This window comes from Protopterus annectens, chromosome 6.part0 (genome assembly GCF_019279795.1).
Source record: "Protopterus annectens isolate FY-2018-M chromosome 6.part0, PAN1.0, whole genome shotgun sequence".
In the NCBI taxonomy this organism is placed as follows: Eukaryota; Metazoa; Chordata; order Ceratodontiformes; family Protopteridae; genus Protopterus; species Protopterus annectens.
Genome location: NC_056737.1, coordinates 1,063,096,837 through 1,063,113,239, shown reverse-complemented (window position 1 = coordinate 1,063,113,239; position 16,403 = coordinate 1,063,096,837). Strand labels below are relative to the sequence as shown.

Here is a 16,403-nt window from a genome sequence, read left to right as displayed (position 1 = left end):
AAGACCCTCGTTCCTGGGGCCTATTGTCCTCCAAGGTCTCACTCAAAACCTTTCAAATCAGCTGATTCTTGTGGTATTGGAAAAACCTTTTTTACAGGGTTCTCCAAGAAAAGCTATCTGAATCGCAGACCTTGTCCTCCAAGTCACCGTACTTTAGGGTATAGTTAAGAAATCCTTCATGCCTAAAATAGCTACAGAGACGAATTATCTACCAGACTGTCCAGTTACCACTTGTCTTCCTAAACCATTCCAGCAAAGGTGAATACATGTTGCATCTCCACTGATGTTTATAGGCAACTGCGTTTCTGTTTGCACAGGAGAAAGAAACATTGAAAGTCTGAGCAGTTTATCCTTTTTATCTAATAGCTTAGGCCAAGTAGTGTTGATTATTCTCTCTAAATGAATTATGAATTGCATTTCTACCATTTATTTAAACAGTATGCAGCTGCCCCACCCTCCAAAAGAACATTCATTGAGGCTTATGGCCACTTCATCTGCCTTCTTTGCCAGAACTTCTGTTGATGAAATTTGTGCTGCAACAACTTGGTCCAGACATCATATCTTTGTCTCACTAGAAGTTAAATATAGTTTCCAGAAGTAGAGTATCCTTTGGCTCCATGGTGCTGTGGTATATCCTTCATTAGGTCCACCCAGGGAACTATGTAGCTGAGAACTGTGACCCAGAAGTGAGTAAGAATGAAATACAACATCAGATTTAGAAGTTGTGTACTTACCATAACTTGACATCTCTTGTCCAGTTTCATTCTTCCTCACGGGCTCCCATCTGTCCCCATCCTAATAGCTTGGAGATATCTAGAGGAACTCCGGAACCCATAGGTTCCTAGTTTGAGGTCCAGACTGGTTATTTTCTCTTTGTGTATTACCTTTATGAGGATAGGCATTTACCCTTTTGATAAACTGTTCATAAGGCAGCAAACTCTGAGGGTTAGAGCAGGCAGGAGGCATTGTTGGAGAGCGAGGAGCTTGAGGCTCTGATTATAGTCTTGTAGAAGTGTCCGGATCAGATCCGATCCTAGACCCAGAAGTGAGGATGGATGAAACTGGACAACACCGATGCAAAGTTATGATAAGTACAAAACTTCTGAATGAACATAGGAAACCTCCAGACACTGGACCCAACACAATTTGATTTAATCAAGGGAAGGTCATGGCCACCCAACCTAGTGGACGACTCCTCATTTCTTTGGTGACCTTCTCAAAGGACATGGTTCACCCTGCCTCCCTTGCCTGGTCAAGGCATTTGACATAATATCCCACTTGGGCATAGTTGACAAACTGAAGAGTTTGTGTATAAACCCTTATGTCACCTGATGAATAGCCAGCTGGCTCACAGACGGGACTCAGGAAGTTAGACCTGGAGAATACACCTCTACAAAGAGGCCATTTACAAGCAGAGTCCCTCAGGGATCGGTCCTGGAACGGATGCTTTTTGGCATCTAGTTCTCTGAAGTCAGGGGCAATGTCAGTGGCCTCTGGCTGGCTAAATTTGCAGATTGAGCTGCCCTCGAATCCTCCAACACAGATGCTCTCCAGGAAGGACTGAAACAGACAACTGGCATCAGAGCCATGGACTAAAATTAAATGCTATGAGGTGCATAATAGCATCCTGCAGGAAGTCATCCACCTTGGTAACGGTCATTGACAACATACCCCTAAGAGTTGACCCAATAGTCAGGTACTTGGGGACATATACAGACAGTAATCTAGCTCCCGATTATAACGTGTCTGCAGTAGTGAGAAAATTATTTTCTGTTGTGCTTCTTAAACAAAAGTATGGCCTGTAGGTCCACGGAAGTCGATGTTCCACTGTATTTGGCATTCATCAGACCTATCACAGTGCAGTGCCCCTTTTGATATGTATGTAGTCAGACATATCCAACAGCTGGAACATCCACAGAGGTTCCTCACTAGAAGAATACAGGGTATAAGTAACATGTCCTGTGCAGACTGCTTCAAGGCCCTATCCCTGTATTCCGTCTTCTACAGGATATCTGTGCCTGGTGCACAAGGCATGGTCAGACCCCACTTTGATGTACCTCCTCTATATCCACAGAACAAATAGCACCAGAATTACCCATTCTAAAGACTAAACCTTGCCTGTGACATAAATAGGATGTGCTGGTGGGACAAACATCCATCCCAGAGACTTCTCCTTCTCTGGAACAGGCTCCCCATCCATGTGAAGCAGAGTTACTCCCTAACCTAATCCAAGTGCATCTTGGACAATTGAATGGGGAACAGGAAATTCATCCCTGGTTTTGGCACCTATGTCTAATGGACAAAGGCAGCCTGCAAGTTGTTCATCTACCAGGCCTCTGCTTGTAAATGTTACGTCTCCCAAGCCTGTGCTTACACTTAAGAGTACCAGAACTTGCCAGAAATTTGTGATGCATGGTTAGGCTTAAGATCTTTGTGGTTGTCAGCCTAGTAGACACTTGTGAGTCTATAACTTAAGCAGTTGCAACAGGGATCTATGTCAACATTTGCTTTTATGATATGTGTACTTGCACAACTGTAGATCTGATGTCCATTTCATTCTTCCTCACTTCTGGGTCTAGGATCTGGCATTGGATCCAATTTGGCCACTTTACAAGACTATGATCTGAGCCTTAAGCTCCTTCATCTTCCATAATGCCTCACGCTTGTCTAACCCACCGATCTTGTTTGCTGCCATTCTGCAGATGCATGGTCCTTGGCTCTGATGCGTTTTCTCAGTGGGAAAGATAAGTGAATTCTCGTTCTTCTGAAACTGCTAAAAGCAGATGTTTTGTTGCAGTCATTACATTTGGGTTATCTGCTTGCAGTAGCCCTCAGTCAGCCTGATTGAGTCTTGCGTCCTGTGTCAGTTGCTGTCCCTTCTTCCATGACATCAGGTTGTCAGGGGTATAAAACATGCAGCCGACACCATTACATCAGTCTTTCTTGCCATGCTGTGCCCGAAGTAGAAGCAGTTCGCAAGTGCCAGTCGTCCAACTCCTGAAATTTTCATTTTCAAGTTTCAGAATGAAAGTCTTCAACTAAAGCTAAGTACCCCGTTATGGAAACGTTTTCTTGCTCCTTACCGATGTCTGTAAAAGTTAATAATTGCATTACTTGTGGAAAGCAAATACCTCAAAGATTTTCATTTGTACTGTATTCCTTGCCCAGGCCCTGAACACAACGTACCTTGCTGTCGGTTTTGTGCTTTGTTTAATCAGCGCACTATCCGTCGTCTGTATATTTTCGCCATTAAATATTTCGGTTCTGTTTAATTATCTAGAAATGTCATCTGTTAGCCATCCGACTACCGGGATTCCGAAAAAACACAAAGATAAAGACAGAGACAGGCCACCAAGGTCCAAAACTGCCGACAACGCTTCTTAGCCAGTCACCAGTTCGCCGGTACTCAGTGAGGCGCTTTCGCAGCCCCTGATACCTGCTACTTCTGATTCACAGGCCTCTACTGAGACCCATTCGGAGTCTGGTATTCCACGAGATGCTTCAACTATGGAACCCATGGATGTCTCTACCCTTGGTTCCAGAGCCGCTGTGCAGGCACCAGCTTCTGAGGGTGTATTCAGGCCTACGGACTTGCATATTAAACCAATGCCTCCTTTACTTAGGCCTAAATCTCGATCCATGCCTAAAAAAACCGACGCCTAGGCCACATGCTCAGGCCTCTATGCCTAAAAAACAAATAAGAATGGCTGACTATCTAATAACTCTAATCAGGGGTAGCCAATCCCCCCCCCCCTTCTAAGAGGCCTAGGATTGAAGTTGATTATGATTCTTTTGGGGAAACCTTACATACTCTAAGGGAGCATTTCCATTGGGAAAGCCATGATTCTTCTGATTCAAAAAAGAGGCTTAGAAATTTCCTTCTACTACCTCAGCATAGGCCTTTAGCTATTCCTACTGTACTAGACATTGTTGATGCTTTTTCGGAATCTAGTTTGGCCCCTGATTCCCCGCCTCCTGCTCCCAGAAAACTTGACTGATACTACAGGATCCCGGAGTCCCACAAGTTCCTTTTTAGAAATCCTATTGCAGATCCAGAGACTATTTCACAGGAGCCCAAGGGCATTAAGGCTTTTACTGCTAAAAATCCTACCCCTTCTGATGGAGACTCCAGGGCGCTGGATAGATGGGGGTAAGAAGGTTTACACTTCTGCAGCCTTGGCCACGAGGGCTTCCAGTTTCATATGTTAAAGTATCAGCAACATGTTATTGGACTGCTTAAACAGAAAATGATGATGATTCCTGACTGTGTGGAAAATAAAGAATTACAGGATTTAATGCATTCTGCTGAACAAGTTGGAAAACTTACTTTGCAATGTGGTTTTGATTCATTAAGAGGCCTCTTGCAGGGCTGCTGTTACTGGATCTGTGCTCAGAAGGCATGCTTGGCTTAAGGAGCAATCTTTGCCTGATTTATGTTAAAGCTAAATTGTTGGATGCTTCTTTAAATCAGGACCGCCTGTTTGGCAACAAGGCTGAGGAAGTTCTTAAAAAGATGGAAGATAAAGCTAAATCTATGCAAACTGTTAAAAGATTTTTTACAAGGTCAGCCTCCTAGATTTAGTAGGCACTGGCCTTCTAAGAATTGGTCCTTTCCAGGTCTTCTCAAGCCAAACCCAGGAACTGCAAAAACCCCTGGGGTCAGTCCCAGGGGGCACACAGAACTAAGCAGTGGGGGGCCTCCACTTCCAAATCTGGGAATAAGACCCGCCCCCCCATGGTAAACTGTCTCAGTGACTTCCTTTTAAAATTTCCAAGCACTTATCAACTGACTGCCCCTTTGGGGGAAAGATTACTCTTCATGCAAAGAATTGGGAACTCATTACCCAGGACAAATGGGTTTTAAATAGTGTCCCAGGGATACAGATTTCACTTCCACACGTTGCCAACACAAAGCGGGTGGCCGGACCTACCCCCAAATCAGTGGGCAGAGGCCCAAAAACAAGTACTTTGTCTCAAGCATGGGGGCTATTCAACTGGTACCAGAAGAGGAAAAGGGACAAGGTTTTTACTCGAAACTTTTCCTGGTACCCAGAAAAGACCATTCATGGCATCCTATCCTGGACCTGTCTACTCTAAACACTTTTTTGGAGATTCCAAAATTCAAGATGCTGACTCTTCACCAATTACTTCCTATGCTAGGCAAAGATGCCTGGTTGGCAACACTAGATTTAAAAGAAGCATACTTGCACATCCCAATCGGGGAATCTTACAGAAGATACCTACGCTTCAAAGCAGGCTACATGCACTGTCAGTTCTCTGCACTGCCATTTGGCATATCTACTGCGCCCAGGGTATTCACAAAGTGCCTAGCTCCAGTTATTGCATTTTGCAGGCAAAGAAATATTCAAATATGCCCATACCTGGACGATTGTCTAATTCCGGCAGAAAGCCAGGATATACTTTTGAATCATCTGCCCTTTTTACAAAGGTTTCTGACTTGTCTGGGGTACACCATAAACGAAAAGAAATTACACCTGGTACCCTGTCAACAAATTAATTTCCTGGGAGCAAGCTTGAGTGCAACTTCCCAGATGGCTTACCTCACGCCAGAGAAACAAATTCATTTGACAAACTACTTCAAACAAGTGGCCAGAAAAACTCTTATCTGCAAGACAAATACTACAAGCCTTGGGGTTCATGGCCTCCTGCATTCTTCTAATTCCATATGCAAGACTGCATATGAGGAAACTACAGTGGTATCTAAAAAGCCTATGGTGTCAACATTCTCAAGACCTGGAAACAATGATTCCTATCATACCTTGCCTACGCCTAGAGTTCCTTTGGGCAGAGGCCTGCCACCAAAACAAGGGACTACCTTTCACACCACCCCCTGCTGCCCAAACCCTAACAACAGACTCATCAGACTATGCATGTGGGGCTCTCCTGGCAGGGAAGTGCATTCAGGGCAAATGGAACCCAAGTCAAATGCACCTGCGTATCAATCAAAAAGAAATGTTAGTTGTACAGAATGCTCTGACAGCCGTCGGGAACCACATTTTTCCAGGACAAATAATGGTAAAGATAGACAACACCACTGTTATGTGGTACATAAACAAGCAGGGGTGTACTCATTCTTACCCCCTCTGCAGACTAGCCATGGTATTGTGGAACACAGCCTTGAGCTACCAAGTGCACCTACAAGCTCAATTCTTGCCAGGAAAATTAAGTACACTGGCAGACGGCCTAAGCAGAAACCTCATGGACCCACATGAGTGGAAACTGCAACCAAGGATTTTCAGCATGTTGACAAGCAAATGGGGAGCCCAGATACAGACCTGTTTGCCTCTCCCCAGAACAACCAGTTAGACAGATTTTGCACAAGGACTCCCCACAAACAAGCCTGGAAAGTGGATGCCCTGTCCTTCAGCTGTGAAAACCTATCAGTCTATGCCTTCCCTCTTCTGCCTCTGCTCTCCAAAGTACTACTAAAAATCAAACAAGACAAACTAAGGATGATTTTGATTGCTCCAGACTGGCCGCGCCAACATTGGTACCCCCTCCTGCCCAGTGTGTCACTTATCTCCATGGCACCTGCCTCAAACTCCTTCTCTGCTGTCTCAGCAGGAGAACCAGATTCTCCACCCTCAGCTTCTAACACTGAACCTTGCAGCCTGGCTAATTACTTAATCTCTCCTTTACCATCCCTCAGCAAACCTGTGATGGATATCATTTTAGAAGCAAGGAGGCCTAGTACTAGAAAATCTTATGCTGAAAGATGGAAAGGATTTTGTGCCTGGATCCAATCTCAAGGGATGAGCACAGCAGCGCCCAATTTACCTCAGATTTTACAATACTTAAACTGAGATGCTTCACAAGGGCCTGTCTTTTTCCTCCATTAAAATCCATGCCTGAGCCATTTCAGCTCATTATAACACAGAACCTCCCCTCTTCTCTCATCCACTGCTCAAGCAGTTCCTCAGAGGTGCTAAAAATTTGAGACCATCCAGGAGAGCTCCAACCCCAGCCTGGGACCTTAACTTTGTCTTGGTGAACTCACTCTACCTCATTTCGAGCCAGCTGCTACTGCAGACTTAAAATTTCTTTCTTGGAAAACCGCTTTCCTTTTAGCAATCACTTCAGCTAGAAGGATGTCTGAATTAAAGGCCCTTATGGCAGTGGAGCCTTTCATCATCTTTCATGTGAACAGGGTGTCCCTCAGAACCAATCCATCCTTCATGCCCAAGGTGATCTCCCAGTGTGGCTCTTAATCAGTCCATTCATTTGCCAACCTGCTTTCCTTAGATGTGCACAGACAACTTAGATTCTACTTGGACAGGACTAAACCTCAAAGGAAATTTTACTGCAGGGGAAGAGGGGAAGGTTATTTCAAAGCAAACCATTTCCAAATGAATAAGCCATTGCATTCATTTCTGCTATAAGCACCATGAAAACCTCAGTCCACCAGGGCTGCATCTACCTCTACAGCCTTTCTCTGAGACGTCCCTACCAGGGCCATCCTAGAAGCTGCTACCTGGAGTTCTGTACATACTTTCACCAAGCATTATCATTTGCCAATTTTCTCTAAATCCAGAGCTGGCTTTGCCAGTGCAGTCTTGCAGGGCCTTATAGCTGGCCCTAATGCTATCTAAATTCCTCATCCCAACCATAGCTTTGGGAATCTACCCAAATGTAATGACTGCAACAGTGAAACACGAAGAACATAGTACAGTTGTGTACATTTACCATAAATGTAGATGATAGTGTATTCACTGTTGCAGTCCTGGTTACCCTCCCTCCAGCCCCCAACGTCTTTTGGCTATACCTCTACTTTACTTTACTATGCTTAAAAGCCTTTTTGGTGTATTTGCTTTTTTGTTGGCGGTATATCTTTGTGCTTTTATATTTAATTGCTTCCCATTAGGGGGGCACCTGACATCTGGAGCAAGAAAAACTGATGTAATGGCATCGGCTGCATGTTTTATACCCCTGACGACTTGACGTCATGGAAGAAGGGACAGCAACCGACGCAGGACCCAAGACTTTGTTAATCAGGCCGACTGAGGGCTACCTGCAAGCAGATAACACAAATGTAATGACTGCAACAGTGAATACACTCTAACATCTACATTAATGGTAAGTGTACACAACTATACTTTCTCCCAGCCTCCCTCTTCTCAGGTGTCTGTATTTCTGGTGGCATTTGGGGTGGACCCATCTACGTCTTGGGTTACCAAAACCAACCCCCTCCTTCAGATGAACTTACTGATCTAATTTCTCACCGGGCATGGAATGAACCCAACACAGTGGAGCCCGTTTCCAAATGTGTAGACAGATCTCAGCCCAACTATTGACAGACGGCATTGAAGTAAGGGTGTGCCCGTTGATGCTGTTGAGGTTGATGGCAGTCACCAAAAGGAGCTGGCTAAGCAGAGCTCCACAGTACATCCCCTGAACAGGGAGTCCCAGACTTTGGACAGACATGGGAAGCATGTCTACACCTCGGCCACTTTTGGACATTAACTACCTGGCCTATTTTACTCACCTCCAAAGAGATTTGGTCAAGGAGCTAACTTTAGAGACCTTGCCTGAGGAGGACTTCAAGAAGGTGTCTTCCCCATTTAGCTACTCTGTCTTCCTTAGCTAATTCCTCAATGAGGTTAATCTTGTGCTGCAGAGGGCACCTCTAGAGCAGCTGGATCAAGCTTAGCTTTGAGGAGACATGCTTAGTTGAGGCCGTGCAGGTTTGTGGAACCTTTTAAGGCATCTTTCACTAATGTCCCCTTTGGCTTCTCCTTTGTTTGGGCCATCTGTCAAGAACATTTGCCCACAGCGACCAGGAGGGGAAGACCCTGTCTGCCGTAGGAATCAAATTTTCTACCCCTCAAAGGACCTTCTCGAGAAACCAACAAGGGGCTAATGTTTTGGTTCAGAAAATCTCAAGGTTTTTTTCCAGGATCCTCAAGAATCCTCTTACAGAGGAAGAGGGTTTAATGCAAGGCATCATCCTTGAGGCCGAGGGGGTATGCAAAACCATGGCTTAAGAGATCCCTTCTCTTGACACGCCCCGTCAGTGCTTCTAAAGTGTTGCCCGACTGTCCTGCTCTGGAGGCAGTCCGGGGCTGTCTGTCATTGCACTCTAACGCCTGGACAAATCTAACAACCTCTGGGTGGTAATCATAATATCCATTAATATCAAGCGGTTACTGCATTCCCTTTTTTCTTCCACCTTCAAGTCCCAGGAGGAATCTCACCGACGTACCACCCCGTCAGAAGGAGCTCACCTTTTGAGAAGTTCAAAAATTTCTAGAAAACAGAGCCATCCAAAAGGTCCCAACAGAACAGCAAGGGGCAAACTTATTTGCACTTTTTTCTTGCCAAAAAAGACAAGGGACCTACGACCGATATTGGAGCTAAGCAAACTAAAATATGTATGTCAAGAAGTCAAAGCTTCAGATGGTCATGGTCCAGTCCACCTTGCAGCTTCTGCACAAGGACGAATGGATGTACTCTTTTGATCTCCATGGCACTTACTTTCATATCAAAATAGACAGACGTTCCAGGAGACATCTTCGCTTCTGGCTGGGAGCCAGTTATTTCAAAGCCTTGCCCTCTGGCCTCACCCCAGCCCCCCCCCCACACACACACACACACACACACACACACACACACACACACACGCACACACACACACAGGTGTTCAAGTGTATGGCAGTGGTAGCAGTTCACCTGAGACTGCAAGGATTCCAAGTGGTTCCGTATTTGGACGATTGGCTTCTTACGGCACCAACAAAGCATAATATTTTCCAGGCCATGGAGTATATTATGCAAGCCTTCAACCAGTTGTTAGTCACGATAAAGCTGGGGAAGTCCAACTGGACTCCTGCGCAAGACCTGGAATTCATAGGAATGGGATTAGGCACAATATCACAAACAGCAGTGCTGCATTAACAACTGGTTATATCTTTGAGGCAACAAGTACAGACACTTTTGGATATACCAGCTCCTCCTGCACGACTAATTCTGTGAGCACTAGGTTCAATGTTAGCAGCAGTACTTCTAGTACCCTCAGTGAGGTTCTTCATGCAAGTGCTGCAGTGGACCCTTCCAGTTCAGTCGTCCATCCTGTTTTACCTGTTATTTCCTATCAGAACAACTCCCGTTTGCAAATGCTATCTCCAGTGGTGGATGCTATTGGACGATCTTTTTCTAGGCAGACCCTTTTTGCTTCCCCTTCCCACAACCACAGTGACCACAGACGCTTCCCTGTTGGGGTGGGGGGCATTATCAAGGAAGAATAGTCCAAGCCACGTGGTCCCTGGTAGAGACCAAATTGCACATAAATATCCTAGATATGAGAGCAGTTCTCCTGATGTTGCAAGCCTTCCATGACTGCCTCCCTATGGGGACAGTATCACTTCATACATACAAGATGTCAGTTGTCTGGTACATCAGCAAACAGGGGGGAAGCCATCCGTACCCTTTTGTGCAGAGAGGTCATGACAGTACGGGAATGGGCGATCTCTTCAAAACATTTTCTTCTTGCAACACGCATTCCTGGAGAGACCAAAGTACTAGCAGATAACTCAGCAGGTCCATCCTGACCCTGCACATGTGGCCCCTCAGTCGCTTGGTAGCAAACCAGATTTTCAGCCAATGGGGCCAGCCTTGCTGCAGTTTTTTTGCTTCTCCCCTAAACAAGTGCAACAGGTATTTTGCTCTGATCCCTCCCAGTCAGGTAGTCCCCAAGGGATGCTCTAATCCACGATTGGCCCTCTGGTCTTCTATATGCTTATCCTTCAATACCTCTGATCCCAGAAGTTCTACAAGAAGCTGAATGAAGACCTCAGTAATTCTTATTGCCCCTTTCTGGCCTCGTCAGGTTTGGTTCCCCCTTTTTGCAGTCTCCTCTGAAGTATTCCACCCTTGGATATTGGATCCCTGTCAGGATCGGATCTCTCGCCCATCAGAATATCAGACATCCCCCCCCCCCCCCAAGTCTGTGTCCTCTTCAGTTAATGCATGGTTTCCCCACTTCTCATGATTCTCAAAGTTGAGGCTAGCCTCGCACATTCTTACCTCTTGGAAACCATCCACAAAAAAGGTCTACAGTAGTAAATAGAAAAGATTCTTGATTTGGGCCTCCAAACCAAGATATTGATCTTTTTTCAGCTTCTATATCGGCATATTCCTTTTGCTAGCTTCACCTTTCCAGGATGGAGCTAGTTTCTCTACTTTAAAGTCGCAACTGGCAGCAGTATCGAATTTTCACATTGGAAGAGATTCTACCTTTTCATCCAAATTATGTAAAGCTTTTTCTGAACGGAGTATTTTTACTTAGGCCACCAGTCAAAGATCCTTCTCTGTGGGACCTGACTATTGTCCTCCAATGTTTCACTTGGAAACCTTTCGAACCAGCCAATTTTTGCAGTATAACATTTTTGTCTTTGAAAACAGCCTTTCTTGTAGCGATAACCTCCAGAAAGGTTAATTGAATTGCAGGCCTTGTTCTCCAAGTCTCCATACATTATTTTTCATAAAGATAGGATATCTTTAAGAACTAACCCTTCCTTTATGCCTAAAGTGGCTTCGGAGACTAGTATCAAACAGACTATCCAATTACCAATTTTCTTCCCAAACCATTCCAGCAAGGGCTAATACATGTTGCATTTCCTTGATGTTCTTGAGCTACTGCATTTCTGTTTGCACAGGGCAAAGAAACCTTGAAAACTGGAGCAGTTCATATCCTTTTTACCCAGTCGCCCGGGCCATGCAGTGTTAAAGATAACTCTAAGTGGATTATGAATTGCATTTTTACTATTTATTCTTCAAACTGCATGCAGCTGCCCATTCTCCAAAAACGTATTCTGCGACGTCTGTGGCCTCATCATCTTCTAGAACTTTTATTGATGAAGTTTGTGCTGCAGCAGCTTGGTGTAAGCATCATACCTTTGTGTTTCACTCTGTTAGATAAAGTTTCTAGAGGTGTAGGGCATCCTTTGACTCCACGGTGCTGCGTCATATCCCTTTCATGAGGGCCACCCAGGGAACTACATAGGTGGGGACTCGACCCAGAAGTGAGGAAGAATGAAATGGACATCAGATTAGAAGTTGTGTACTTACCATAACTTGGCATCTGTGTTGTCCAGTTTAATTTTTCCTCACATCCCTCCCATCCCTCCCCCATCCTAATGGCTCCGAGTCACCTAGAGCAACTCGAATTCATAGGTTCTTAGTTTGAGCTCCAGAATATGGCTACCTTTTTTGTTAGATTAACTTTAAAGAATAGGTGTTTACCCTTTTGGTAAATTGTTCACAAGGCAGCAAAGTCGATCTGACGGTTAGACAAATGTGAGGCATTACAGGAGAGGGAGGAGCTTTGAGGCTTTGATCATAGTCTTGTAAAAACACCCAAATTAATTCGATGTCTGATCCTCCACTCAGAAGTGAGGAAGAAAGAAACTGGACAACACCGATGCCAAGTTATGGTAAGTACAGAACTTCTATTTTCTTGTAATGCTTGCTCCCTCACAGTGTGAGATCTTGTGACACTGATGTCTGCCTCAAAATGCAATGAGGGCAGGTACTTTTAAAATGTTAGCGTACACATTTTGTAAGATGTGTTGCCAGTAGAACATAATTATAAAGTAAGATACTTGAAGATGCGTTGTATGAAAATATGCTATGCTTAAAAATGCACATGGTGCCCAAAATGGGAGATAACCAATGTAAATTGTGGAAGCTTAATTTTGACTTTTTCATTTATTTTTGTAGTTGGTGCAAGGGTTTACACATGCTCCTGCAGTTGTAGAACCAGACAAAGGTGGAAAATTTCGATTACTGGATGGGTCTGTCGTTGGCGAATTTCTTGAGCTGGTAAGAAAGCTTGACAGCAAAGATAGGCATCTTTACTGCAGCATTATTCACGTTTTGTATGCTGCAGCTTTTTTTTTATTGAACAGATATTCTGTTAGCTTTAAATCTTGGAGTGCCTTTTGACATACTACTGCTTGCAGAAATGTTAATCAGCAAGTTCCAGTAGAAACTGAAATGAGATTGGGGCATATTTAGGAGTGTAACTGGGGTATTAATATTTATGCTTGATAAAGATTTGAAGTGTTACAAATGCATTAGTAGTGCACCTTTCACGTGATGCTTGTAGCGCAATTTCACAAAGTAAGGATGAATCTGATGTCCTTTTCATTCTTCCTCACTGATTGGTTACTGATCTGATACACATATTCCAGACTTTGGATCCTATTTGTGAGCTCCTCCCTCTTCCCATAATGCACTACATTGCCTCTAACTCCCCAGTTCTCGTTTGCCACCAGACTGATAAGACAGAGGATTCTGTAGTCTTGAGCAGTAAGAACTTTAGATGTTTTTCTTGTTTTACTGTTGCAGTCATCACCTGTGGGTTATCCCTGCTGTGGTAGCCCTCGGCTGGCCCGAATACCAGAGTCATTGTTTTCTTACGTCGGCTGCTGTCGCTTGACTGACATCAGGGCGTTAGTGCTATAAAGCAAGGCAGCTGACGCCATTACATCGTCTTTCTTGCCATGGAGCCCATAGCAGAAGCAGTTCGCAAGTGTGCTGGTTGGTCACTACCAGAGTTCGAGTTACAGCTGAAAACACCTAAAGCTAAGTAACCTGTTGGGGATCCTTTTTTCTTGCACTAACCGATGTCCGAAAAAGTTAACAATTGTCTCGCCTGTGGAAAGCAGATCCCACACAGAGACTTCCATTCATACTGCGTAACTTCTTTTGGACCAGACCATGACGTCCCCCGTTGCTGGTTTTGTGCAGTCTTTAACATGAGAACCATTTGTCGTAGAGCTCTTAATGTAGACCGGTATTTTCACCCTCAGTCTTCGCATTCCAAAATGGCATCTGTTAGCCAACAAACCGTGGACATTCCTAAAAAACATAGAGATAAAGATGGAGACAGACCACACAAGGCTGAGCCTTCCGACGGCACTACTACTAAGCAGGTCGTCAGTTCTCCGGAATTCAGTGAAGCGCTTTCGCTGCCCCTGATGCCTGATAAGATATCTACACAGGCCTCTACCAAGACCCTTTTGGAGTCCGGTATGCTGCAGAAATCTTCATCTTCCAAGCCTTGTGTTGTCTCTGCTTCAGTTGGGTCCGGAGCCGCAATGCAGGCACCGGCTTCCGAGGAGGCCTTTCGCACTAATGATTCTAGACAAAAAAAATTACGTCTTCTCATCCGACTGCCATTTCTCTTAGGCCTAGAAGCCAGGCCACTCCTAGAAAATCTACCTCTAGCAACCATCTTACTTCTGCTCCACCACCCCAAGCCCAAATGCTTAAAATGGTGGAGGATCTTATCTCCCTTATCAGGGGTAGTCAAGCCACAACTTCAAAAAGGAAAAGACCCCCTTCTCCTGAAATAATGGCAGAACAGGATTCTGAGGAATCTGATTATTCAGATTTTGAAGAGTAACAACAACCTTGAATGCTTATGAGGATTCAGATGCAGAGGAATCTATCCCTTCTGCCTCCTCACCAGAAGACCGTTCCTTTGGGGAAACCCTTCACACCCTCTGGGAACATTTCCACTGGGAATCTCACACAGACCTCTAGCCATCCCCCCAATCTTAGAAGTGGTGGATGATGTTTTCCATGAATCCAGCTTAGCCCCTGATGCCCTCCCACCTGCTCCCAGTAAACCTGACTGCTATTTCTCACAAATACCTGTACAGAAATCCTGCTACAGACCCGGAGGTCATTACACAGGGTCCTAAAGGAGTTAAGGCTAGTTCCGCAAAGAATCCTATTCCTTCTGACGAGGATTCCAGAGCTCTTGACAGATGGGATAAAAAACTATACACCTCTGCAACTTTAGCTATCAGAGCACTCAGCTGTCAGTTCCATATGTTAAAATATCAACAACACACTTTGGAACTATTAAAGCAAAATATTTCAACCTTTACTGACTGCCAATTTGAAGAAGTTAGCAGATTTACTGCACTCTACTCGTCAAGTGGCCAAACACTCAATACACTGCGGATATGATGCCCTAGAAGCCTCCAGCAGGACAGCATTGTCAGGATCTGTCATTAGGAGACATGCATGGTTGAAGGAGCAACCTCTCCCTGATCATGTCATGCCTAAATTAATTGATGCATCCTTGGGTAAGGATCGCTTGTTTGGAGTAAAAGCAGAAGAGGTGCTTAAAAAGATGGAAGACTAAGCAAAATCTATGCAAATAGTAAAAGATTTCTTTCAGGTTCAACCTCCTAGGTTCAGAAGGAATTTTCCCTCAAAACACTGGTCCTTTCCTGCACCTAGCAGACAGGGGCAAGGTAAGCCCCGCAGGGACAGACCATCTAGGCCCCTATCCCAGGGACAACAGAGAACCAAACAGTGGACCATCTCTGCCTCAAAGGCAGGGAGTTCTAAGCCATCCTTCTATGGCAAAAAACTGTCAATATCTCCTTCTCTTCCCTCTACCCCCCTTTCACTCAGCAAAAGCTAGGAGGAAGGCTCTCCCTCTGCAAAGAAAATTGGCTTTCATTAACAAAGGACCAATGGGTTTTGGGATACAAATTCTCTTTTAACGAACTCCCATTTCCAAGAGGGTACCCAGACTTCCCTCCGAATCAGTGGGCAGAGGCATTGAAACCAGTCCAAACTCTCATATCGCAGGGGGCAGTACAACCTGTTCCCCCAGATCAAACAGGCAAAGGCTTTTATTCGCACATGGTGCCCTATCCTGGATCTATCCATTCTGAACACCTCCCTGGTGGTCCCCAAATTCAAAATGCTAACTTTGCAGCAGCTGCTGCCTATGCTGACAAAAAATGCCTGGTTAGTGACCCTAGACCTAAAGAATACCTACCTCCACATCCCCATAAGGGAGTCCTGCAGGAAATTCCAGCACTTTAGAGCAGGCTCGCAACACTTTCAGTTCTCTGCACTACCCTTTGGCTTATCTGCTGCTCCCAGGGTATTCACCAAATGCTTAGCCCCACCCATAGCATTTTGCAGACAGAGAAACATATAGATTTACCCTATCTGGATGACTGCCTCATTCAGGCAGAGTGCAAATAAAAGCTGTGCCAGGACCTCCTTTTTGTCAAAATCCTCTTAACTTCCTTAGGGTTTACCATCAACACCCTCCAGGAAGATCATTTTCTTGGGAGCACTGCCACACACAGCATCCCAAATGGCCTTCCAATCCCCAGAAAAGCAGAGCTTCCTGCCTCTCTACTTTTCCCAGCTGGCTTCCAAAAGTCACCTCACTGTGAGGAAGGTCCTGCAAGCCTTTGGGTACATGGCATCTTGCATCCTTCTAAGTCCTCTGGCCAGGCTTCTCATGAGAAAACTTTAGTGGTATCTAAAGAACCTTTGGTGTCAGCACTTTCAACCTCTAGAGACCTCTCTCCCCCTGATCCCCTGTATAAGGGCCGAGTTTCTCTGGT

The 16,403-nt window shown here is 44.9% G+C and overlaps 1 protein-coding gene across 2 annotated transcripts in view; it reads left to right on the top strand.

Moving 5' to 3' along the window:
• The window catches only part of AHSA1 (activator of HSP90 ATPase activity 1), a 926,619-nt gene that overhangs the window by 512,308 nt on the left and 397,908 nt on the right, over window positions 1-16,403 (top strand). For both annotated transcript variants that reach the window (XM_044074685.1, XM_044074684.1), the window contains one exon: window positions 12,733-12,834. In XM_044074685.1, coding sequence (XP_043930620.1) covers window positions 12,733-12,834 — 102 coding nt within the window. The remainder of the gene's footprint in view (window positions 1-12,732; window positions 12,835-16,403) is intronic.